Below are 26,469 nucleotides of genomic sequence, written 5' to 3' on the forward strand. Positions count from 1 at the left end.
GGAATCGCAGTGATGGGGAATGCAGACACGAGGATCCTGAAACGGGGTTCATCGGGAAACCCTGCCTCAAAATAAAGGGGGACCGGTGGGATGGCTTCCTGTCCAGCTCGTCTTCTAGAGTTAATTCTGGAGCCCACATGGTAGAAGGAGAGATTCCGCTCCTACAGGTTGTCTTCTCTCTTCCACACGTGTGCTGCGGCATGTGTACACACACACAGAAAGTAAATTAGTGTCATTTTAAAAAATTGACTACTTGCCTTCACATATATTTAGGCATGTGTATCCTGTATATGCAGATTTATACTAAAAGTTCATACAGCACACACACATACACCATACATACATACTAAGTTCATATATGTAGTGCATAATTTGGTGTCTGCAGGTGTTTAAAAGGACCCTCCCCCCCCCCCCCAGCCCAGACCAACGTTGGTTCATTTCCATCGAGTTCACAGAAACGAGGTTGACTGAGAAGCTATGGGACACTTAGGTGATATGGGAGTTCCAGCCCATTCGCCAGCCTCAGCTCCGAAAGAAACAGTTGATGGCTGTAAACCAGGCCAAAGGTGTTTTTAAGTTCCCGAATCTCAGCCTTGTGGGGCGCCTGTACCCCTATTCCTTCTATTTCTATCCCCGCTCAGATGTACTTAATTATCTAGTTAATTGCTTAGCTCACTCATTAAAAAGCAGATAATTAGGCAGGGGGAACAGGGCGATGCCTGGTGTGGGCAGGAGAAAAGCAAAGGGGGGAGAAGTGAGAATGTGGCCTTCACTTTCACCAGCCCAAGGCCGTGCCTCAAGCCAACACCAACACGGAGGGACCCCAAATCATCAAGAAAACGATTAGTTATGTTTAGTCTGCCTGATTTCAAAGACCGATAAAGTATGTGAAAAATAGCATGCAAAACTAGGCATGTGACCTCAAAGGTTTTCCTTGCAACAATGTGTAAATGGAGAGGTGGCCAGAAATGCACGGTTAACAGTGAATACCAGACCAAGTGTGGTGGCCCAGGCCTGTAATCCCCTCACTCAGGAGGCTGGGGGGTGGGGGTGGGGTTCCTGAGTTCCAGGCCAGCCTGAGTGACACAGTGAAGCCCTGTCACAAAAGAAAACCCAACGTCACTCCAACAAATGAAACAATACCCACAAAGAACACAGCTTGGGAGTTGGCTCAGTTGGAACTAGAATTTGTGTGCGAGGGTGAAGACTGGCATCCCCAGACCTATGTAGAGAGCCAGGCACGGCAGCCTACATCTCTGTTAATTCTTGGGTAGTGAGCTTTCTGGTTAGCCAGCTTAGTAGAAACAGCAAGCTCCAGGTTCAGTGAGAGACCCTGTCTAAAAGAATAAGGTGGGTAGCCAGGTGTGGGGGCACGAGCCTTTAATCCCAGCACTTGGGAGGCAGGGACAGGCAGATCTCTGTGAGTTCAAGGCAGCCTGGTCTACAGAGCGAGTACCAGGACAGCCAGGCTACACAGAGAAACCCTGTTTTGAAAAACAAACAAAAGCCTGATGTCTTTCCTAGTTCACAGTCTCTGCTTTCTCTGTGGTTCAAGGAGTGAGCCCTCGCCTCCCGTCCCAGCCTCTGAGCCCTCACCTCCTGTCCTGTCCCAGCCTCTGAGCCCTCACCTCCTGTCCTGTCCCAGCCTCTGAGCCCTCACCTCCCGTCCTGTCCCAGCCTCTGAGCCCTCACCTCCTGTCCTGTCCCAGCCTCTGAGCCCTCACCTCCCGTCCTGTCCCAGCCTCTGAGCCCTCACCTCCTGTCCCAGCCTCTGAGCCCTCGCCTCCTGTCCCAGCCTCTGCACACTGTCTGCTGTGCTCCCTGCGGTAAAGGACTCTATGGAACTGAGCAAAACAAACTCTTCATTCTGTAAATTGTCTTGGTCATTTTATTTTATCACAGCAATAGTGACTGATGCAGGCACAGAGGGAGCAGATCTCTGTGAGTTCAAGGTCAGCCTGGTCAGCATAATGGTTCCATGCCAGTCAGGGCTACAGAGTAAGACCCTGTCTCAAAAATTTTTAAATAATTTTTCAAAAGTTTGAGGAACCAAGGAGATGGCTCAGCAGTAAGAACACTTGCTGCTCTTCCAGAGGACTCCCGTTCAGTTATCAGTACCCAGGTGGGGCAGCTTACAACTGCCTATAACTTCAGCTGTAGGTGATCAGATACCCTCCTCTGTTCTCTGAGGACACATACTTATTTGATATACACAACATAGACACACACACACACATACTCATAATTTTAAAAAAATACAATGGAAAATTACAAAAATTCCTGATGTCAACCTCTGATCTCCACATACTATACACACACACTATATACATTCACACACTCTCTCTCACACGCACACATACATACAAATATACATACATGTACAAACATATTAACACACACATACACTATACACACACTGTAACACTATACATACATTTGCACACACTACATATACAAGTATGCACATACTATTTACACACAAGCATAACTATACATACATATACCCATATATATATGTACATATATATACACACACACAAACATATACATTCATGCCCAGGCACTCAAACACATACACACATACACACACGCACACACACACTATACATGCATATTTGCATACATACATACATACATATGTACACTATACACACACGCAGTGTTTTAGGTATTCTGAGTGATTCTTTTTCAAGTTCTCCTGACTTAACTTTTTTTCTTAAGTTTGAGACAGGGTCTTATGCCAAGCTAGCCTTGAAGGCTTGAAGATGGCCCTGAATTTCAGCCATCTTTCCTCTGTCCTCTGGTGTGCTGGGACTGAAGGCCGTTACTCCTGCTTTGTCCATCAGGTCTTTTGACAATGTCATTTTTTCCCTCAGGGGTTGTTTTTGTCTCTGTTAGCGTTGATCAAGTCAGTTTTATGACTCTGGTCTGAGACGTCCTATGCTGCCTGTGTGTTGTCTTCTCTTCCGTTTCTTCTCTAGTTTTGGGGGCTGGCATGGTACGTGTATGCTGCCTCCAGTGGCAAGCTTTTGCCTACTCCCACAGGAGGGTCTGTGTGTCTCAGGCTGTAGCATGCTTTGCACGTTAATACTTGGCTTTAGAGGAGGGCTGTGCCTATAACTTTTTAGGGAGAATTCCCCTGCCTCAGGGTTTCTGGTGATCCAGGAGCCTCTTGGTTGTCATTAGAATATTTGTTCTGTTAATCTATTCATTCCAAAAGATTTTCAATTTGTTTTATGCATATGGATGTGTTACCTGCTTACACACACACACACACACACACACACACACCCCACATCATGTGCTTGTGCTTGCCTGGTGCCTGTCCTCTGGGACTAGAGTTACAGATAGTTGTGAGCCCCCTTGTGGGTGCTGAGAGTCAAACCCAGCCAGGTCTGCAGAAGATCAGCCAGTGCTTTTAACTGCTGAGCCATCTCTGTAGCCCAGTCTCATCCCTGTGTGCCTGTCCCCCTCCCCACCATCCCCCCACACTTTGTGAGACGGGTTCTCATGGTGTCGCCATGGACAGCCTGGAACTCACTTTGTGAACAAGGCTAGCCTCAAACTCAGAGAGTATTGAGATACTCTTTTAATCTATTCTCTTAAAAAAATGTCTATTTTGTGTTTGAAGGGTATGACATGGCACATGTGTAGACATCAGAAAACAACTTATGGGAATTATCTCCTTCAACTCTGTGGGTCCTGGGGATTGAACTCTCATTGTCTTGCTTGGTAACAAGCATTTCTGTCCGCCAGTCCTCAAATCTGCCCTTACGTGACGATGGCTCCTTTAGAGTCTTGGGTTCTCAGATGAGAAGTTGTCCCAATTCCAGCTCATCACAGCATGGTCACGGTGTGCATGCACACATGCATGTGTATGTATGAGCATTGTCGTAGTGTACGTGCACATCTGAGTGGTGGCAGGGAGTAGAGAGTAGAGGCTCACAGGGAAGGAGAGCAGTGAGAATAAAGAGCTGGAGACTGAAGTCCCCTGAGCACCTGTTTGGCTCAGGAGTCTTTGGGAATAGGAGCTTGAGCAGTTCACCTTCTTCACCTCTGAAAGCTCTGTGGAAGCTGTTGTCATTTTAAAATTTGTGCGCGTGATGGGGAGGTGGGAGGTGGGAGGTGGGGAGGTGGGAGGGGGAGATGGGGGGAGATGGGGAGGTGGGAGATGAGGAGGTGGGGAGGTGGGGAAAGATGGGGAGGTGGGAGGTGGGAAATGGGGAGGTGGGAGGTGGGAGGTGGGGAGGGGGAGATGGAGAGGTGGGAGATGGGGATGTGGGGAGATGGGGAGGTGGGAAGTGGGGAGGTGGGAAATGGGGAGGGGGGAGGTGGGAGGTGGGGAGGGGGAGATGGAGAGGTGGGTGTTGTGTGCGTGGAGGTCAGAAGACAGCCTTGACTGTCTTTCTTCAGGTACCTTCTTGTGGGCAGTCTCTCATTGGCCTGGAATTCCACACAGTCAGCTAGCCTACCAGGCCACTAAGCCCAGTTCCAGTGCTGAGACTGTAAAGGGCTCTGCGTGCTGAGTGCTGGGAGTAAAGGCAGGAGCCCAGGCCACCCTCCCTAGGGGTGCAGGCCTGGGGTACCCACCTGCACTTCTCCTTTCTCACCATTGCTCTGTCCTGGCTCCCCTGGGGCAAGTGACTTCCACAGCCCTCCTCTCCAGGCCCTTCTCTGTCGAATGGGTTAAGCATTTTTAAAGTGCTGGGACATGCTGGAGGAATCGCTTGGAGCTAAGAGGACTGACTTCTGCCCCCTAATAAGCACCCCAGAGGACTGACACCCCCTTCTGGTCTCTGAGGGTACTGCAGTCCTCTGCACAAACCCACACACAGGCACACATGTATACACACACACACACACACACACACATCATTTAAAATAAAAATAAAATATTTAAAGTGTAGGAATGGAAGATGTCATTTGATTTCGGCTGGATAGAGTGTACACCATCTTTAAGTTCTTATCTCTTTCACCTGTAGCTCTCCATCTGGGCCATCTGTGAGTCACCACCCCAGACCAGCAGGATGGCTGCCAACAAGGCCAAGAGCCAGGGCTCCCTGGCTCTTCACAAAGTCATCATGGTTGGCAGTGGAGGGGTCGGCAAGTCAGCCCTGACGCTTCAGTTCATGTACGACGAGGTAAGACGCCAGCACACCTCCAAGTGGCTGTGCTGCTGTGTGCTCGTGTGTCCGCTTCAGCTGTGTTCTGCGTCCTCCTCCTCACTTGTCCGTGGAGGTTTCAAGCAGCTTCAGGGAGAGGTAGTCAGCTGAAGATCCCCGTTGCTGATGCAGTGGTGGTTTTAGCTGTAGTCGAATCAGAAGGTGTCTCTCTGCACACAGTATTGCCAGTGTTACGTGGGCTTTCTTTATGACAGAAGTGAGGGAAGGAAGAGAGAGGTCTCTTTATCGGTGCTATGGCTTGCATCTTTTGTTCTTCTAATGTATGTGGGGGGTGGGGGGTGTGGAGGAGTGTGGTTGCCTTCAGAGGACAGAAGAGGCTGCCAGATGTCCTGAAGTTACAGGTTGTTGCACCGTGTGGGTTCTGGGAACTTGTTTGTTTGTTTGGTTTGGTTTTTTGAGACAGGTTTCTCTGTGCAACCAGCCCTGACTGTCCTGGAACTCATTTTGTAGACCAGGCTGGCCTTGAACTCACAAAGAGCCACCTGCCTCTGCCTCCCGAATGCTGGAATTAAAGGTGTGCACCACCACTACCACCCGGCATTCTCTTCTCTTCTCTTCCCTTCTCTTCTCTTCTCTCTTCTCTCTTTTCTTTCCTCCCCTTCCCCTCCCCTCCCCTCCCCTTCCCCTCCCCTCCCCTCCCCTCTCCTCTTCTCTTCATCTCTCTTTTTCCTTCTTTTTTTTTAGACAAAGTCTCATGTAGCCCAGGCTGCCTTGGAACCCACTGTGTAGCCAAGGATGGCTTTGAACTTCTGATCCTCCCGCCTCCCCCTGCTGTGCCACCATACCTGGTTTCTGAGGCTCTGGGGATGCAGGGGGCTTTGTGTGTGAGAGGTGATCACTCTACCAACCGAGCTACTGCCCAGCGTCAGGTGCTGTGCTTTGAGTCTTGAATGTCTCCCACGGGAGGGGACCTGTGTTGGAGAACTGACCATCAGCCTTCAGCACCTTAGGAAGTAGAGTTCAGCCAGAGGAAGTTAAACCATTGGAAGTGTCCTTAAAGAGATATTGTAATCCCAGCCGCTTCCTGTTTTTCCTCTGCTTCCTGGTTTCTGCTGTGTGCTGCTGTGTGCTTTCACCACCGTCCTCTGCCTCACCACAGGCCCTAAGAACTGCGAAGTGAAAACTGGGACCATGAGCTGGAAATGAACCTCCTCTGCTTCATTAATATGGTGTGCGTGCGTGCGTGCGTGTGTGTGTGTGTGTGTGTGCGTGCGCGTGTGCGTGTGTGTGTGTATGTGTGTGCGTGCGTGTGCGTGTGTGCGTGCGTGCGTGTGTGCGTGTGCGTGCGTGCGTGTGTGCGTGTGTGCGTGTGTGCGTGTGTGTGTATGTGTGTGCGTGCATGTGCGTGCGTGTGCGTGTGTATGTGCCCATGGCTATGGAAACCCAGAGGACAACCTTAACTGTCATTCTTCACTGTCCTCCTTGATTTTCGAGACAGGGTCTCTCCGTGCGGCTGCCCCTGCGCGCCTGGGATGGCTTGTTTCCATCTCCCAGCACCGAGACCACGAGATTGCATGGCCAGGCCCAGCTGGATATAGCAGGTCCGGGATTGAGCCCAGGACTTGTAAGGCACACACTTTTACCAAACGAGCCGCCGCCCCCCCCCCCCCCCCCACCGGTCCTGGAGTTTAGGTGGAGATAAATCACCGCTGAGGTGGAGCTGTGGCTGCAGAGCAGGGAGAAGATTTCTGAGTTCTGGGCGGTTGAGGCATTGTGCCAAATCTGAGATCAAGTTCACACAGAGCCCGCATCCTGTTTTCATCACAGCTGCAGACACGGGAGAGACGCAGAGAGCCTTGTCAGATGTTTTGTGCTTTTTAAAGAAAAGTGTATTGTGTATGTCTATATGTATGTGCGCATGACACAGCACACGGGAGGTCAGAGACAGCATGAGGAGTTGATTTTCTCTCCACCACGTGGGTCAAGTTTTAAGGCCTGGAGACAAGCCCCCACTAAACCATCCTGCTGGTCCCAAATTTACTTTCATCATGTACAGTCTAAGCAGGTGTGGTGGCCTGTACCTGTAATTCCAGCCCTTGGCTGAGGCAGGAGGATTATGAGTTTGAGGCCCATGTGAAAAGACAAGAATCTAAACTAATGAACTGTTGTCCAGGATATGTTCCTGTCATGACAGTAAACCTTGCCAAGGGCAGCTTACAGGAGAAGGAGCGTATACTGCCTGGGGTACCATGTTATGTTGGGGAAGGCATGGCAGCAGGAGCAGGTGACTGGCTGGTCACAGTGCACCCACACTCAGGAAGCAGAGTGAACAGGAAATGGGGCAGGCTAGAAAACCCCAAGGCCCACTTCTAATGACCGCTTCTCCCTGAAAGGCTCCATCCCCAACAGTTCTGCAACCTTTCCAGACAATGCCACCAGCTGAGACCAAGTGTTCAAGCACAAACAACGTGTCCATGTTCTGGCTTGCCCCTTTCATTTCTAATATTGCTCTTTGGTTTGTCAAAGTTTTAAACTTTCAAAAAATTTAATTGTTTTATGTGTCTTGGTGATTTGCCTGCATGGATGCCTGTGTACCACATGTGTGTAATACCCACAGTGGCCAGAAGAGGGTGTCAGATTTCCTGGAGATGGAGTTGTACACAGGAGATGCTATATGGGTGTAGGGAATTGAATCCAGGGCTTCTGAAGAGCAGCCAGCGCTCTCAACTGCTGAGCCATCTCTCCAGCCCTGGAAGTTTTAGGTTTTAGTGAAGTCTAGTTGTGCGCATGTGTGCATGTGCGTGTGTGTGCACATGCGTGTGTATATGTGCACGCATGGGAGTATGTGTTTGCCATGGTGAGGAGCATGTGTGGTCAGAAGACAGTTTGCAGGACTCAGTTCTCTTCTTCCACCATGTGGCCCCAGGGATGGAGTCCAGGTTGTTGGGCTTAGTGGCAAGCACCCTATCCCCTGGTCCCCAATTTATTTCTTTTTTGTTACTTGTGCTTTGGGTATCAACCTCGAGAACCCATTGCCAGGTCCAGGCTCACAAAGGGATGTGCCCATGTTTCCTTCTGAGTTCCTGTTTTAGTTCCTATCATTGCCGTTTTGAGTCAGTCGTTGGGTTTTATGTGCATTGCATGAGAAGTCCGGCCGTACCCACCCATTGTCTTTCCAGCAGTTCTTGCCATTTGCTTGGGTGTTTTCTCTGTGTGTTTGTGTTCGGGTATGTGACATAAGTACTCATGCCGTTGGAAGTCAGAGAGACCTCAGCCACCTCGTGTGGCCTTCTAGAAGAGCTCTGAGCATCTTCACTGCTGGGCCATCTTCTTCCATTCTTTGCAAAAATTTGTTTTTCTTCCCTTTATTTTGGGTAGGGTCGGGTGGTATGAGTCATTAAACCTAAGGCCTCACATGTGACAGGGTAGCACTGTGACAGTGAGCTATATATATGCCCAGACATTTTCAGATCTTCTTAGCTAATTAGCTAATTTATTTACTGGGGGGGGGGTGCGGAGAGATGACTCAGTAGTTATGAGCACCAGCTGTTCTTCCAGACGACTTGGGTTCAATTCCCAGCACCTACATGGTGACACACAACTCCATCTCAAGGGGATCTGAATCCCTTCTGGCCTCTACAGTCATGCACACACACACACACATGCACACACATGCACAGAACACATACATATAAGAAAATAATAATTAAAATTAGGTTATCTATGTTTAATCTATTTTTATTTTATGTACGAGTGAGTGTTTTGCCTATGTGCCTGATAGCCACGGAGGCCAGATGAAGGCATCAGCTCCCTTGGAAGATCTGTAAGAACAGAAAGTACTCTTAATCGCTGAGCCATCTCTCCAGCCCTCAGTTCAGTTTTTTGAGAAAAGCTCTCTGTGTAGCCTTAGCTGTCCTGGAACTTGCTGTGTAGACCAGGCTGGCCTCTCAGAGATCCATCTGCTGGGATTAAAGGTGTTTAACACCACTGACCAGCCTCTATTCCTCATTTTCTGACGGTTTTATACATTCATATAATCTAGTTGGATCTTGTTCATTCCCTATCACTGTCTCTTATTATACATTATACATTCCCATTACTGTCTCTTATTATACATTATTATACATTCCTTATTGTCTCTTATACATTATATATTCATTATTGCTGTTTCTTATCCCACTTCCAGCTCTCACTTCTTAGTCCTAAAGAGTCTCCCATATAGTCATTGAGAAGAAAAAGAAAAAAAAAAACAGTCCCCCATCAATTTTCATGTCTCTTGTGTGACCCACTGAGTTCAATTAGGGTACTAGCGTGAGCATCGTGGGGGTTATATTTTGAGGCATATCTCATTAGATTGCTCGGGCTGGCCCCAAAGCTTGCAGCCCTTCTGCCTCTCCTCTGGAGTGCTAGGCCTGACTGAGACAGCTCAGTGGATAAGGGGATCAGTCGCCATTCTGGTGTCCAGTAATCACCGTGCAAGTGTGAGCAATCACCGTGCAAGCGTGGGCAATCACCGTGCAAGCGTTGGCAATCACTGTGCAAGCATGGGCAATCACTAAGTGTCAGGAACCACTGTGCAGGCGTGAGGACCTGAGTTGAACCCCTAGAGCCTGTGTAAAAGCTGGTTGTAGCAGCCTCTGTAACTCCAACACTACTGTGGGAAGGTCAGGGGTTCGGATAGGAGACTCCAGAAGCTCTTGGGCCAGGCTAGTATGTGCACAGTGGCAAGTAAAAGGCAGAAAGACCCTGCTTCAAAACAAGGGAGATGAAGGTTGATGCCTGAGGCTGCCCTCTGACCTCCACATATGTACACACGCTCCCCCAAACACACACACACACACACACACACACACACAATGTAATTTTAAAAAGTTCATAAAGGGGAGTTCATTTTATCAAAATATTTGGCTAGAGTGTCATTAATTAGTTAATTTTTTCTGTGTGTCTTCATTACCAAGTAAACCTTTAGGAAGGTTAATTTGCTTCTATTTTTCTTCTTAGCAGCTTTTGAATTTGTTTCATCTTTTTGTGAGATGCATCCTTATATACATTTGTAATAATCTGTACTCTCCCTAATGGCTCTCTGCAGAAGGACACACTATATTCTAGAGTTTTCCACATGCCTGTCTATAGTTCCTGTTTCTTTCTTCCTTTTTTTTTTCAGTATACTACTCTGTTGTGTAGCCAGCTATTTGGTGAGCATTTGGGTGGACCTTCATCCTCTGTGATGCCACTTGATGCCAAGTGACTGCCTTGATTTTTGGACCAGCATTTCTGTAGATTAGATTCCCAGAAGCAGCATGGAGGTGGGGGCAGAGGATTAAGTGTTTCTCATTTTATCAGATGTTGACAAATCCCTCACTGTGAGATGGTCCTGTTCCCTGTTCCGTGGGAGCAAAACTGTCTTTCCTCAAAGCCCGTGTCTCGGAGTAGCTTCTCCCTTTCCCCTGCTTACTTTTCTGTTCCTCTCTTCCTTCCCTCCCCCTTTCTTCCCTCCCTCCCTCCCTCCTTCTCCCTCTTCTCCCCTCCCTCCCTTCTTCCCTCTATCCCCCTCCCCCTTCCTTCCCTCTCTTTCTTTTCCCCTTTCTCCCCCTCCCTCCCCCTTCTTCTCTCTCTCCCCTCCCTTCCTTCTCTCCTCTCCGTTCCCTCTTTCTTTCCTCTCCCCTCCCTCTGTCTCCCTCCTCTTCCCTCTCTCTCTTCTCCCCTCCCTTTTCTCCCCTCCCCTTCTCATCCTCCTCCTTCCCCCTTCCCTTCCCTTCCCTCTCTCTCTTGTCCCCTCCCATCCCTCCCCTCCTTCCTCCCATCTCTCTTCTCCCCTCCCTCCTCCTTCCCTCCCCTCCCTCTCCTCTCCCTCCCCCTTCCCTCTCTCTTCTTCCCTCCCTCTCCCTCCCTTCCCCCCTCCCTCCCTTCCTTTTGCACTAGTGAGGACAGCATCTCTCCATGCTCTCTGGTTCTGAGGTTCTCTGTTGAATGCTGACGCCTCCCCACCCAGCATGCTCTGTGCACTGAGTCCAGATCTTCTGTTTGGTGCCTGCATTTGTGCTCTGTTGGGCCTCTGTTGTCTTTCATTCTTGGGGATTTGTTTATTTTCTCACGTGTGTCTGTGCATGTATGCAGATGTATGTGTGTGTGAGTGTGCACATGCCTGTGTGTACACTTGCTTCTGTGCCTGTGGAGGTCAGAGAACACTCACAGTCATGGTTTGAGACAAGATCTCATTGGCCTGGGGCTCGCTGAGGAGGCGGGGCTTGGCTGGCCAGTGAGCTCCAGTGTCCTTTATATCCCAGCACTGGGATTACATACGTGGACTGCTCCCATGTAGGATTTATTTTTATTCTTTTTAGTGATGTGTCCCCATGTGTGGCTGTGTGCGTGTGAGTGCAGGTACTCATGCAGGCTGCATGTATTGGATCCCTGGAGCGGGGGTGTAGACAGTTGTGAGCCACCCAAGGGTGCTAGGAACTTAGGTTCTCTAGGAGAGCAGTAAGTCCCTTTAACTGCTGAGCCATCTCTCCAGCCTCTGACCTTCTTTGCTGTTTTTTTTTAATGTTTACAGGGGCTCAACACCATCTCCTAACACCCCCCCACCCCCACCGTTAGTTTTATTCTAAGCTTCTGGTTCCCCTCGCCAAATTCCTTTGGGATGATTTTTATACTTCTGTCCATTGTCAATCCAGGCTTCCGTGTCTCACCTTTTCCATTGTTTGTATTTTACTTTTACACTGTGTTGACAATAATGTCACCAAGAGTGCTGCTTGATGCTTGGGGTTCTCATCCACAAACGGGGCTATCTGTGCCTATTGTTAAAAGCCTTAAAAAAAGAGTAGAGAAAGGAAGGGTTCCCAAGTGTGGTGGGCATGTCCGTCATTCCAGCATTTGGAAGGTTAGGAATTCAAGACCAGCCTGAGCTACATAGTGTGACCTTGTCCCAGAAGGATGGATGGATCGCATCCTTCGATGTCTCCTGCAAGATGTAACAACTCCAAGCTCTCAGCCAGTATGGAGCTGATCTGGAATGTAGAATCAGATGTAGAATCGGGGTCCTGCTGTAGTCCTTACTTCTGACTGCTTCTCCCAGTTTGTAGAAGACTATGAGCCCACCAAAGCTGACAGCTACAGAAAGAAGGTAGTTCTCGACGGAGAGGAGGTTCAGATAGACATTCTGGACACAGCCGGCCAGGAGGACTACGCAGCCATCCGAGACAATTACTTCCGCAGCGGAGAAGGCTTTCTGCTTGTGTTTTCCATCACTGAGCACGAGTCCTTCACTGCCACGGCCGAGTTCAGGTGCGTGGACGGGGAGAGCTGCACCCTTGATCCCCCAGCCAGGGGGCTGAGGCTTCCAGGGACCTGGGTTGAGCAGACTGGAGACGGCTGGGCCTGTGATGGAGAGGAACTCTGCCACAGGGTTTCTGAATCTCGGTACACTTCCATCCACCAGGGCTTCCATCTCTTTGTGCGTCCATGTCTTAGGATTTCTGGATGTATCTTTTTTAAAAGATTTGTTTTTGTTTGTTTTGGTTTTTCGAGGCAGGGCCTCTGTGGAGCCCTGGCTATCCTAGAACTCCCTCGGTAGATCTGGCTGGCCTTGAACTCAGAGACCAGTTTACCACTGCCTCCAGAGTCCTAGGGTTAAAGGTGTGCCACCACACCTGACTTACTTTTATTTTTATTTATTTTCTGTGTATGGATGTTTTGTCTGCATGTATGTCTGTGTACCACATAAATGCTTGATGCCTGTGGAAGCCAGAAGGGGCATCGAATCCCTTGGGACTGGAGTTACAAAAGGTTGTGAGCTGGGAATTGAACTTGGGTCCTCTAGAAGAGCAGTTAGTGCTCTTGACCACTGAGCTATCTCTCCAGCCACCGTGTGAGTGTCTGTGAGTGCAAGTGCAAGCGCAGACATGTGCTCACACGTACATGTGCTCACACGTACATGTGTACTACTGCTACAGGGGATGTGTGGAGGTCAGGGGAAGACTTGAAGTTGGTTCTCTTCTACCATGTGGGTTCCAGGAATCAAACTCAGACAGTCAGGCTTGGTGCCAGGCCCTCTTCCTGGCTGAGTCAACTTAGCCTGACTGCCGGCTTCTGCAAGCTCTTTCTTGTCAGGAAGTCAGGTGATCCACCGAGGTAAAGGGAGACAGCTGATTGGTTCCTAGGATTTGGAAGGCTGCTCAGCGAGCCAGGGAGGCGCCAAGGGCTGAACTCAGCCAGTCTAGTAGAGAAGGCAGATGATACGATAGGATCTCTACTTGTTCTTGTGGTCCTGGTTTCCTGCAACCTCCGTGTGTATATGAAGGCCAGAGGGGTCTCAGCATGAGCAGCTGCCTCCCTTTGAGGGTGTTTTGATCTTATCAGGAAGTTTCTTCGGGAATAGCACTCTTGTGGTCACAACTGTGTCCTCTTCACAGTGTGACTTTTGAGGCCATTGAGGACACACACACACACTCACACACTCATACACACACACACACACTCTCTCACACACACACACACACACACACACACACACATTGCCTTCTTACTCCGCTGTCCCTGTATTAGAATTATTAAACATTTTTGTAAACTGTTACTTTGGCTTTGATGGGATTTCTTTTTTCTTTTTTTTTTTTTTGGTTTTTCGAGACAGGGTTTCTCTGAAGCTTTTTTAGAGCCTGTCCTGGAACTAGCTCTTGTAGACCAGTCTGGCCTCGAACTCACAGAGATCCGCCTGCCTCTGCCTCCCGAGTGATGGGATTTTTGTTTTTTATTTATTTATTTTGTTTATTTATTTTATATGCCAACCGCAGTTTCACCTCCCTCCTCTCCTCCTGTTCCCCCTTCCCACCTCCCTTCTGTGCCTCCCCCATCCACTCCTCCTCTGTCTCTATTCAGAAGGGGTAAGGCCTCCCATGGGAGTCAACAAAGCATGGCATATCAAGCTGAGGCAGGAACAAGCTCCTCCCCCTTGAATCAAGGTTGGGCAAGGTGTTCCTTCCTAGGAAATGGGTTCCAAAGAGGCAGCTCTTGCATCAGGAACAGGTCCTGGTCCCATTGTGATTTGCTTGCTCGTATGTCTGTGCAGCATGTGCCTGCAGAGCCCGCAGAGTCCAGAAGAGGGCGTCAGATCCGTGGACCTGGAGTTAAAGACAGTTATGAGCTGCCACTTGGGTGCTGGGAATCAAACCAGGTTGCTTTTAATTGCTGAGCCAGCTTTCAGATCCTGGGTTTTTTTTGCTTTGTTTTGCCTTTTTTTTTCAAAGGTAGTGTCTCATACAGACCAGGTTAGCCTTAAACTTACTATGTAGCCGAGATGCCCCTGAAACTTCTGGTTCCACCAAGTCCTGGGGTTACAGGCATGTGCCCCCGTGCCCCGTCTGTAGAGTACGGGAGACAGAACCTAGGTCGGGCTCTGTGCGTGCAAGGCTAGCACCCTGCCTTGCTCCACACCCACACCCCAGCACCTTTCAGTTTGTTTTAACGCCTGAGAGTCCAGAGGGTTCCTTCCCTTCCTTCTCCCCTCCCTGTCCATCTCTTTTTCCCCCATAAATTGGGAACCCTGTGGGGATGCAGAATTCTCTTTTGTAGGAGTGTGGACTAGAGAAACCTGCAGCTGGAGAGAGACCAGATGATGGCGGGAAGCTGAGGGCTGGCCTGGGAAAGCCCGTGCCAGTGGAAGCCCGTTTGAAATACTCCCCAAATGGAAGTTTCTCTTGTTCCTTTCCGAGCTTGTCAGACGCGCTTGTAAACACCCAGGCACACTGTCAGCTACTTGTAAAGCTACTTCTTATGCTATGCTAGCTTTCAAACAAAACAGAAAACAAAACACCTTTGTTTGTTTGTGTGTCTGTGTGTGCACTGTCACACCTCAGTGCTCGTGTGGAGGTTGGGGACAATCACAGGCATGATTTCCAGCACTTACCTTGTGGATCACAGGTCATCAGGCATGGGGCGAGCGCCTTTCTTTCTGAACCATCCCACTGGCTGCTCTCTAGCTTCCTTCACCGTGTTCTTGATGCCTCACCCACAGGGAACAGATCCTCCGAGTCAAGGCTGAGGAGGATAAAATCCCCCTGTTGGTTGTGGGCAACAAGTCTGACCTGGAGGAGCGAAGGCAAGTGCCCGTGGACGAGGCCCGGGGCAAAGCCGAGGAGTGGGGTGTGCAGTATGTGGAGACATCAGCCAAGACCCGTGCCAATGTGGACAAGGTAGCGTGGCTTCTGGAGGGTTCCATCTGTCTCATTTACTTTATGTTTAGTTTTAAGTGTGTGTGTGTGTGTGTGTGTGTGTGTGTGTGTATGCCATTGAGCGTAGGCACTCAGTGAGGTCAGAAGAGAACATAGAATGACCAGGAATTGAAGTTGCAGGTGGTTGTGGGTCCTGGGAACTAGAAACTGCTGTGATGTGGGTAGTAGTCCTCTGCAAGAGTGGTTATCTTCCTAATCACCGAGCCAGCTCTGCAGCTGCCCCTGCTGCCAGCGCCACTCCTCCTCCTCTCTTCTTTCTTTCTGACTGCGCCTCCTGATACCCAAGTCTGGCCTCAAGCTTGGTTACGTAGTCAGGAATGACCTTGAAGTTTGATTGCTCTGCCTCCAGCTCCAAGTGCTGGCATCGTGGGTTTGATCGCTGCGATGGTTTGTCATTTTCTGTTTTTCTTTTCTCTTCTGCTCTTCTCTGTCTTTTTCTCTCATTTTGTCAGAGTCTCACACAGGCTCACCTAGAGCTCCACGTGTAGCTGAGGAGGACCTTGCGCTTCTGATCTTCCAGCCCCACCCCCTACACTTCTTTGCTGGAATGGCAGGCGTGTACCACCACACACACCATTTATACAGTGCTGGGCAGGGGGAGGCCAGGGCTTCACACAAGCACACGAGCACCCCGTGTTTTCCTTTTACATCAGAGTTTAGGGTGTTACCATACAGTTGAAGTAAGCACCTCACAGCTGAACTTCTCTCTGTTTTTACGTGCTACAGTGTGGGCTCTTGCTTCATGTCCTGGACTTGTGAAATCTGTGCAGAGCCGCGATAGGCGGAAAGGCTGTGTCTGCACCAGGTTGTGCTTAGCTACAGACCCCTCTCTGTCTCCTCCTCTTCTCAGTCCACACCATAGTCCAGGCTGGTGCTGTGGGATGCCATCTCCTCTTGCTTTACCTTCCCAGGTTCACTCAGCTGGTTCTGGAGGAGAGCTGAGCACTCTCAATAGAACATTAGGAGATGTCCCATTGAGAGGAGGGCTTAGCATTTTTTTTTTCAAGACAGGATTTCTTTGTGTCTTAGAACTCACTCTGCAGACCAAGCTGACCTTGAACTCTCAGAGGTTTGCTTGCCTCTGCCTCTGCCTCCCCTCCCTAGTGCTGGGATTAAAAGCGTGTTCCACCACCGCCCAGCTGAGGGCTTGGTTTTGAGCAGGGGCCACTATTGACAGCACACCTCTGGGTAGCCTGGGGTACAGTCTGAATTGTGTTTCTTCATCAGCTGCTTTTTTGTTGTCTTAGTTAGGAATTTATTTGCTTTTAAAATTGCATTTGTTTCTTGGTGTGTGTGTGGCAGGGGGCATGTGTGCAACTGTGCACTTGCGTGCCACAGCACACATGTGGAAATCAGAGGTCAATCTATGGGTTCTCTCCTTTCATCATGGGGGCCCCAGGGAATTGAACTCAAGTTGCCAGGCTTGGCAGCAAGTTCCTAATTCACTGAGCCATCTCCCTGGCTCGCTCTGTCTGTCTGTCTGACTGTCTGTCTGCCTGTCTGTCTATCGACAGGCTCTCATATGACCCTCTGTGTAACAAGCACTAGAATTACTGGTGCGGAGCCCTGCACCTGATTCATGGTGTCAGCGTGGGACCCAGGACTCCACATCTACTGGACAGCGCTCCACCAGCTGCCACGCTCGGCCCCTGCCTTTCTTTATTTTCTGATCTGAACTCTGCCCCTGCTTCCTGCTATGCTCAGACTTCTGTTCTCCTCCCATCATCTCCTAGCTGAGGAAAGCACAGGTAGCCTCCATCTTCTCCGGAGGAGGAGGTGGGACACATTAGAGACATGGTCACCCGATGTAGTCCTGGCTGGTCTCTGCCTCCCATGCCTTTTATTTTTTTTTACAACCCAAGAGGGCTGTCTGGTTATGGTGGCGTCAGCCTTTGATCCTAGTACTCACAAGACAGAAGCAGGTGGATCTGTGAGTTCAAGACCAGCCTGATCCACATAAGGAGACCTTGTCTAAAGAACAACAACGAAACAAAAAGAGAAAGACTTTCTCAGCATGAAAATGCTGGTGTTGCTTTTGAGGTGATGAGACTCGAGTCTCTGGGGTCTCTTGTGTATGGGGTGTTATACATCGTCTCCCCCTCCTCTCCCTGGATGAGCTTTTACCTGCCAGGCGACCCAGCGGGGACTTCTAACAGAAAGGCAGTACTGATTTCCTCAGAAAGGCTGTGGGTGAGTGCAGGTGGCATTTCAGCTGAACGCACCCACGCATCTCCCCTGCCTTTTAACATAGGATGAAACAGATGCCTGTCACTTTGGGTGTGGCTAGCTTAGGGGGTGTAGAGGTCAGTCTGAGACTCTTGGGGTTCCCTTCCCTGTACCTGGCACTCGTGGTAAGCTCATATGGAGTGCCACCCCAGAAAAGCAATCTTGGTTTGCTTGGTTTTTGAAGCAGTAATTCATGTAGCCCAGGCTGGTCTCAAATTTGTTCTGTAGAGGATGACCTTGGATTTTGTCTTTTTCTTTCTTGCTTTTTTTTTAAATTTTTTCTTTATTAAAAAAATGACAGGGCCTCATCTATCCTAGGCTGGCCTCCAGCTCGTATGCAGCTGAGAAAGACTCTGATTTTCTGGTCCTCCCGAGTGCTAGGGTTACAGGTTGTACCAGCAGGCCTGGTTTACGCCATGCTGGGGATCATTCCTAGGGTCTTGTGCATGCCAGGCAGGTACTCAGACAACAGAGCCACGTCCCTAGCCCTTAACTTGCTGTTCACCTTGGTCTCTGTCTGAGAACCAGATGGGAGCTGGTGGAGATAAAAAAGCCCGTGTTCCTTGTCCCGCTTCAGTTTCTGTGGGAATCTGCAGTGTGTCTTTGCAGCAGGATATTTTGTCTGCTCGAGAGTAATCAGCCCTTTGGTGATTGTGGTAGCAGAGGGCAAAGCCCAGATCTCATGGACCAGCGATAAGGCCTGCCTGTCTAGATAATACAGAGTGGCTGGTCTCTCCTGATAAAATTCCTCTTGGCAGTGGGGTGAAGGGGTGGGGGTGGGGGTGGGGCTGGGTGTAGGGGAAGATGAGGAGGAATTCTGTGATGAGATTTCTCTTTCCCTGTCCTCCCCAGCTCTCCAGTGCAGAAGTCTGCCTTCCTACTTCCCACCCCCTTGCTTTCCCAGATTTGCCCCTGGCTGCTTTTAGAGGGGCTGTCACAATGGCATTCTAGCCCTTGTTATCAAATGAGGTGTGCTGACATGGAGCAAAGCAGACTCACTTTTTTTCCTTTTGTTCATTTTGTGTGTGCACACGCGTGCGCCCACACATGCACACCTATTCATGCAGTCATATGCATGGAGTCAGAAGATAACTTTGTGTGTGTGTATGTGTGTGTACATGCGCGCATGCGTGCATGTGTGTGTGTGTGTGTGTGTGTGTGTGTGTGTGCCTATTCATGCTGCCATATGCATGGAGTCAGAAGACAATGTGTGAATGTGCGTGCGTGTGTGTGCATGTGTGTGCGTGTATGTGTGTGCGTATGTGTGTGTGCCTAGCCATGCTGTCGTATGCATGGTGTCAGAAGACAACTTGTGGGAACCAGAACCTTCTGTCACCATGTGTATCTCAACTCCAGAACTCAGGCCATCAGACTTGGTGGCAAGGGACTCTAACAGATGAGCCATCTCGCATGCCCGTTAGCTTTTCTGGAAATGGGAATAGTCTCACAGGTGCCCGCTGCCCTCCAGATGTTTGTGCCCAATGCCTCCATTCTAGAACTGTTCTCTGCAGAAGCATATTTTACCCTTATATTGTTCAGATCTGAAGGGCGGTGACAGGCTCGTCCTGTCCCTGTTGACAGCTGTGTGGATGGCAGAGCAAGGGCTGTTTCACCAAAGCTGATTTTTATTGCTGTAGCTGCTTTGTTTGTTTATTTGTTTATTGTTGATACTTTGTTTTAATGGGGCAGGCTCATAAAAGTAAGCTTGGTAGCTGGGGGTGGACTCAGTTGGTAGAACTGTTGCCCTGGAGTTCCCTTGCAAGTGCCACGTGACCACCCTGGGAGGCTCTGGAGCTCCTGGCCACACAGTCAGCTGGAGGCCAGCCTGTGCCTCACTGAACAGACGAATGAATGGCTGAATGTTTGGGCTTTGTGCCATAAATCTAAGTGTGTTTCCTGCCAACTGATGCTTTCCAGTGACTAAATGGCTTTCCTCTTTATTCTGCCCTCCCTTCCTCCCCGCTGCCAGGTGTTCTTTGATCTGATGAGAGAAATCCGAGCAAAGAAAATGTCGGAGAACAAGGACAAGAATGGCAGGAAGAGCAGCAAGAGCAAGAAGAGTTTCAAAGAGCGGTGCTGCTTGCTGTGAGCTGGGCGCCCACGGCAAAGAGCAGAGTGGACCGGCCGGAGGCCAGAGGCTGCCCCCAGTCTGGCTTCCTCCAGTTTGGCTTCGCTCTCCACAGCCGCATTCACGGTCACTTCTTTAAATGGGACAGATATCTGTGCATCGGTGGCTGGCAGAAGAAAGGCACCTTTGTGTGGTAGATCTGTTAACATCAGCAGGAGCTCTGAGGACCTGCCCCCCCCCAACCATGACAGCCACCATCTCTAGGGACATAGCGCTGGAGATCCCAGACAGCTGAGTTGGGATGACGAGGAAGCATCCTGTCACAGCATCTTATTCTCCTGGTGTTTAGGACACAACCATCTTTTGTTTGGTGGTACACGCCTGTAGTCCCAGCACTTTGGAGGGTAAGGCAGGGAGGGTAGCCTGAGGTCAAGGCCAGCCTGGGCTACCCAGAAAGACCCTGTCTCAAAAAGAAAAAAAAATAATGTCTTATTTTCTTAGATTTTGGAAAGGGGTCTCTGGTAAGACCCTTGTCAATTCTTATCAGTTTAGAAGTACACAGAAAAGTCTAAGCTCTGGTAATACTGGGTGGGGGGGGGGGGGAAGAATTCTTTTCTTTCTTTTAAAAAATAAACTTTGGTAACTTGGAAGCAGAATTAGAAAGATGAACTTCACTTGGGCCAGACAGGCTGAGCCAAGCTCCCTGGCCTTCGAAGCGAAAGTGGGATGCTGGTCTCTTCGTACTTAAATGCCAGCCAGGTGCTGGCTCCGGGCTCTCTCTCCTCAGCACCCTATTTAGTGAGGGAACTTTCTTTGGGGGAGATGCAGGCCTGTACTCCATAGTGGGCTTGCTTTTTCTGACTACGTCATTTTCATATCTTCTGGTCACCCCTGTACCACCAGCCGTATCTCTGGGTCTCTCTCCACTCCACCAGCAGAGGCCGGGCAGTCCTCTTTCTTCTGAAAACTGTGACCAGTTTGAATTATGTCCCAGAACATAAAGCCAGTGCCAGCCCCGGCCCTTCCTGCTCCCTCTCCAGAGACCCGGTAGCTCCCAATTTACAGGTAAAAGAGGGGAAGGCCCAGAAGTACCATGGCCTATAGCTCCCTGGCAGGTGGTTCTGGTGGTGCTGATTTGAGCCAGGTCCCACAGGCACGAGTCCTCTCTCATGTCATGGGGAAGGGGACACTGGGGTAGCAGCCTACCCTGAGCACACACACTCCTCCCATTTTTCAGAAGTGAACATGTCATGCTTAGGTGCCACATGTGAATCTGGGTGGGGAGAGCAGGAGCCCCTCGCATGGACAGTTTGACGGAGGTTGTGGGAACTAAGGTCTGATCCCTGGAAACTGATCTGTCACTTCCAAAGAACCATGGGCCTTTTTGAATAATAATAATAAAAAAACAAAAAATAAAATACACTTTTTAGGATTTCATGCTTTTGCCTGCGTGCTGCCACACGGAATGCTCGTGGAAAGGAATTAGCAGGTAGTCATTATTTTTAGCAGATGTGCCGCGTATCAGGCAAGCGTTACTTTAGTGAATCCCATGGGCTGGGAAACACAGCTATAAATATAAGCAATAATTGTAACTTCATCTCTCCTTTGGGAGACATCTCCATCCTCCTTAAAGTACAAAACCTTGACGGTGATTACACTTGAGTGCCAACAGGAAGATTTCGCTGACATGAAAACCTGCATGCCGAGGCTAGAGGTGGCTTGGTGAGTCAGAGCCATGCTGAGGGGCTGGAGAGATGGCTCAGCAGTTAAGGGCACTTGCTGTTCTTTCAGAGAATCCAGGTTCAGTTCCCAGTGCCTATATGTCAGCTCATAACTGTCTGTCACTCCAGTTCCAGGGAATCTGATGCATACACAGACGACATGCATTCAGGCAGGCAAAACACCAATTCACTTAAAATAAGAATAAATAAATCATTTTTTAAAAATTAAGGGTACATGCTATGAAAGCATGACCTGGGTTTGAATCCCCACACAGATATAAAAAGCCAGGTGTGGCCATGTGCAGGTCTGTACCCGGTGCCATGGAGTGGAGACAGGAGGATCACTGGGGCTTGCTAATGGTTGCTAGCCAGTCACAAGGTCCAGTGGAGATTCTGTCTTGATAGGACGAGGTGAGGGATGATAGAGCAGGACCCCCTTCTTCTTTCTCTGGTCTCTGTCCTTGTAAACATAGCCGCACACATAAACTACATACCTATACTACATGCACACACATGTAAAATGTCACAGGGCATTCCACTGCCTAGTAAGGAATCCATCTTGATTTCATTGACAGACATGCACGTATGAAGCTAGATGAGCTGTGGTATGTGAACTTATTTCGTGTGTGTGTGTGTGTGTGTGTGTGTGTGTGTACATGACACACATGTGTGGGCACAGGTGTCACAGTGCACACATGGAGGTCAAAGGACAGGCATTTTGTAGGATTGGTTCTCTCCTTCCCCTTTACGTGGGTTCTGGGCATCAGGCTTGCTTGTCAAGCGCTTGTACATCCCGAACCATCTCATCCGCCAGAAACACGTTTAATTCATACCAGCAAGATGGCTCACTGTGCAAAAGAGAACCTGAGTTGAGTCTCCTTGATCCATGCCTGAAGGACAGAACTGATTCCTGCAGTTGCCCTCTGACCCTCTGCTTGTGTACTGTAGCACGCCTGTGCTTATACATAGGTACACACACACACTAAATAAATAATAAGAGACAATAAATTTTAAATGAATGTATCTAAGTGAAACGGCGATCTTTGAGATGTACGGTTCCTGTGCTGGTGTAGGAGCTGCACCCTAGTAAACCACCACAGACACTTAGCCTGCGTAACTAACACTTGTCAGCCGAGCCCCGTGACCTGAGTTCTGTCCCTGGAACCCATGAGAAAGGAGAACATATTCCTGAAAGTTGCCCCCTGTTGCACTCACGTGCACACACACATTAGTTAGTAAGTATTAGTAAAAAGTTATTTTGTGTATGCATATGGGTTACATGCACGAATGCAGGTGCCCGCAGTGGCCAGAAGTGGGGTTGGATCTTCTGGAGTTACTGGTGGTTGTGAGTCACCTGATGTGGATGCTGGGTGAACTCTGGTCTTATAGAAGAGCAGCTAGCGCTCCCAACTGATAAGCCATCTCACCAGCTCTAGATAAGTAATAATCTATGTATTAAATGTGGAAAACACTAGTTTGCTAGTAATAATAGCAAACTTGATTATTTTTAATTACATTTTTATTTTTTCTCTGTATGGGCTCAGACACACACTCATGTCTCTTAGCACCTGTGTGGAGGTCAAAGGACAACCAATGGGAGCCAATTCTTTTCCACCATGTGGGTGCATCAAATTCAGGTTTGGTGGCAAATGCCTCCACTTGCTGAACCCTCTTGCTGACCCCAAACTTGGATATCTCTCCTTTATAAACTCATCAGAATCATAGCTGCACATGCTTTCTGGCAATCTAGAAGTGCTGAGATGTCAGCCTTGTGGCCTTGTTCCTCCTGTGCCAGCTCTTCCCAGTGCACTCTCTGCTACCCTTATATTTCTGAGTAATAGTCTTAGGCCACTCTTGATTTTTCACCCTCGGATTCTGGCAGTGAGGATAACAGGGAGAGTGTGCATATGTGCTCATGTGAGTGCACGTGTGTGTTCATGTTTGCCTATGTGTGTGCTTGCATGCTTATGTGTGTGCATGCTTGTGTGTGTGTGCATGCTTGTGTGTGTGTGCATGCATGCTTGTGTGTGTGCATGCTTGTCTGTATGTGTGTATGCATGCATGCTTGCTTGTGTATGTGTGAGTGCATGCTTGCTTGTGTGTACATGCTCGCCTGTGAGTGCATGCTTGCCTGTGTGTGTGTGCATGCTTGCCTGTGTGTGTGTGCACGTATGCTTGCTTGTGTGTGTGCATGCTTTCCTGTATGTGTGTGTGTATGCATGCATGCTTGCTTGTGTGTGTGTGAGTGCATGCTTGCTTATGTGTACATGCTCGCCTGTGAGTGTATGCTTGCCTGTGTGTGTGTGCATGTTTGTGTGTGTGTGCATGCTTGCCTGTGTGTGTGCATGCTTGCCTGTGTACAAAGCATGGTCTTTAGCTCCCTTTTTTTTTTTTTTAATGATGATGCACTCTCCTTACTCGTCTGACCCTCATCGCTCTCGTCTCAGTCAACCCCCCACTCCTCCCGGCCTGTCCTTTGCTCAGACTCAGGGTTCTGGCTTTGTGTCCCATTGTGACTATCTGTGTGAGCCCTGGACTGGACGTACCCACTGGAGCCTGGCAGGGTCACCAGTGGATACACAACGGAAGGCAAAGATTCCCCTCTTCTGCACCTACCAGTAACAAAGAGTTGGGTGGTGAAGATGGCCCACTCACCTTCAACCCCTCCTCCACCTACCTCTGCCTGGCTACTACTACTTTTTCTCCTCCTCTCCTTTCTCTTCCTTCTTCTTCCTCCTCCTTCTTCCTCCCCTTTCTTCTTCTTTGACAGGGTCTCACTCTGTAGCCCTAGCTGACCTGGAACTTACTATGTTCAGAAGTCACCTGCCTCTACCTCTGAGGTTCTGGGATTAAAGGCATGTGCCACCACAGCCTGACTCTTGACAGACCCATCCTTGTGCAGAACCTGTGCAGGCGGCAGCGGCTGGCAGCGGTAGCTGCCTTGACTTCCGGATTGCACCGGCTGTGTGATGCCATGGTCCATAGCTTCCAGCTCTTGCATTGTTCTGTATTTGCTTCACACACACTCCCAAGTGTGAGAAGGGCATGATATGTGTGGGTGTGTATGTATGTGTATATATATATATATATATATATATATATATATATATATATATATATATATAATCTTATTTAGGATTCAGCATGACTCTGCCATTTATTCTCAAGTTTTCTTTTTAATGTTTAGTTGGAGACATATTGGCGCTCAGTCTTGCCTTTTGTCTGGGTTTCCTTTTTCCAGATACTGTTTCCTCTTGGCAGATCCAAGTGGAGGGACCCACCCATGGACCAGCCCCCAGGCAGGCTTCTTTTGACTATGGCAACCCTTTGCAGTTGTCCTCACATCAGCTTCAAGTGAGGATGCTTTGGGCCCCTGTGTTCATTTGTCCCTTCTTTCTGTCTTTGTCTGCAAGGCACTGAGTTGATTGCCTATCTACTTGTGACCTCTTCTGAGATGGCATCTTATAGCCCAGGCTAGCCTCAAACTCAGAGGTCTGCCTGCCTCTGTCTCCTGAGTGTTGGGAGTAAAGGCGTGTGGCACCATGCCCAGCTGGCTTCAGATTCTGTAAGTAGTTGAAGATGACTTGAATTCCTGATCCCCCTGCCTCTGCCACTCGAGCGTGATGAGTATGAGAGGCACCATTATGCTGGGGTACACAGTGCTGGGGCTGGAAGCCAGGGCTTCCTGCATGCTAGGCATGTGTTCCACCACATCCCCGCCTTGCCAGTAATTCTTATGTATTTTCATTACTTACAGCTAGAAATCATTTCCTAAAATCTGATTTACCCGAATAATACAAACAAAACAGAACATTATTAGTTAAAATTCATAGAATAAACATAACAGACTGCTATTTTTGCTCACTGATCAAACCTTAGTTTGGGTGGGAATTTGGAGATGGGATGAAGCCTTGGCCTGTGGCATACCTTTCCTTCTGCATGAATGCAAACACAAAAGAGTGACAGGTGCGCATGGGAGATGCCGGGGCCTGGATTCCAGCTGCAGGGATTCATAGTAGAGTGTCTTCATGTCCCAGGATGGCAGTCAGAACTGTTGTGGAACTTGACTCCAGCGGTGTGAGTTACTTTTGTCCCGTGCTCAGATACCTGACAAAAGCAGCTGAGGGGAGGAAGGGTTTGTTTGACTCACATTTGGAGGGTGCAGTCCATCACGGTGGGGATGGCGTGGCGGCAGGAGCGGGCGGCAGCTGCTCACACCGTGTCCGCAGTCAGGCCACAGAGAGAGGAATGCCTATGAGTTTTCTCAACTCAGTAACCTAGTCTATATGATGCCCTACAGACAGCTCGGAGGTCTGTTTTCATGGTGGTTCTAAATCACATTGGGTTGACAATCAAGAGTGAATATACCAGCAATCCCCCTGAATGTAACGGGCATCCTGTACTATTCAGATCGGTTCCGCTATTGGAAAAAGTAAGTTGACGGCAGATGACACAGCAGATAGGACTTGCTGTGCAAGCAGGAGGACCTGAGTTCAAATCCTGAGCACACACATAAAAAGCAGGGCATGGCTATGACTGTACCTGCAGCATTGGAGGTGATGGAGGGGTGGAAATAGGAGGAGCCAAGAGCCTATGGGCCAGCCAGCCTAGCCAAGCTGTTTCCCTCTGGTTCAGCCAGAGACCCTGATGAGAAGGCAGATAACAGTGGACGGTGATATCCAGCATCATTCTCTGGTCTCTCTGTGTGTGTGCACACAGCACAAAAACCTGTACACCTACATGCATACGGCACGTGCATGCGCATGTGCACACGCACACACGCACGCGCGCGCGCGCGCGCACACACACACACACACACTAATAGAACCACATTTTCATTTTATTTTTGTGTTTTGTGAGACAAGGTCTTACTATGTAGCTCTGGCTGTCCTGGAACTCACTCTGTAGACCAGGCTGGACTAGAACTCACAGAGATCCACCTGACTCTGCCTCCTGAGTGCTGGGATTAAAGGCATGTGCCACCATGATCAGCTGAAACTTTTTTTTTTTTAAAGAAAGCAAGCCTTGCTTTTGATATGTGCTTAAATTTTTTCCTCTCCAGAGACACTTGAGTTGACAAGGAAAATAGGACCCCATTTTTT

The 26,469-nt window shown here is 49.1% G+C and overlaps 1 protein-coding gene across 2 annotated transcripts in view; it reads left to right on the top strand.

The window, feature by feature from the left end:
• Nucleotides 1–21,078, top strand: part of Ralb (RAS like proto-oncogene B) — a 41,840-nt gene extending 20,762 nt beyond the window's left edge. For both annotated transcript variants that reach the window (XM_038349283.1, XM_038349284.1), the window contains exons 2-5: nt 4,983–5,141; nt 12,202–12,410; nt 15,136–15,313; nt 19,548–21,078. In XM_038349283.1, coding sequence (XP_038205211.1) covers nt 5,028–5,141; nt 12,202–12,410; nt 15,136–15,313; nt 19,548–19,667 — 621 coding nt within the window. In that variant the 5' untranslated portion in view covers nt 4,983–5,027 and the 3' untranslated portion in view covers nt 19,668–21,078. The remainder of the gene's footprint in view (nt 1–4,982; nt 5,142–12,201; nt 12,411–15,135; nt 15,314–19,547) is intronic.
• Nucleotides 21,079–26,469: the final 5,391 nt, after the last annotated feature.

This window comes from Arvicola amphibius, chromosome 12 (assembly GCF_903992535.2).
Source record: "Arvicola amphibius chromosome 12, mArvAmp1.2, whole genome shotgun sequence".
NCBI lineage: Eukaryota > Metazoa > Chordata > Mammalia > Rodentia > Cricetidae > Arvicola > Arvicola amphibius.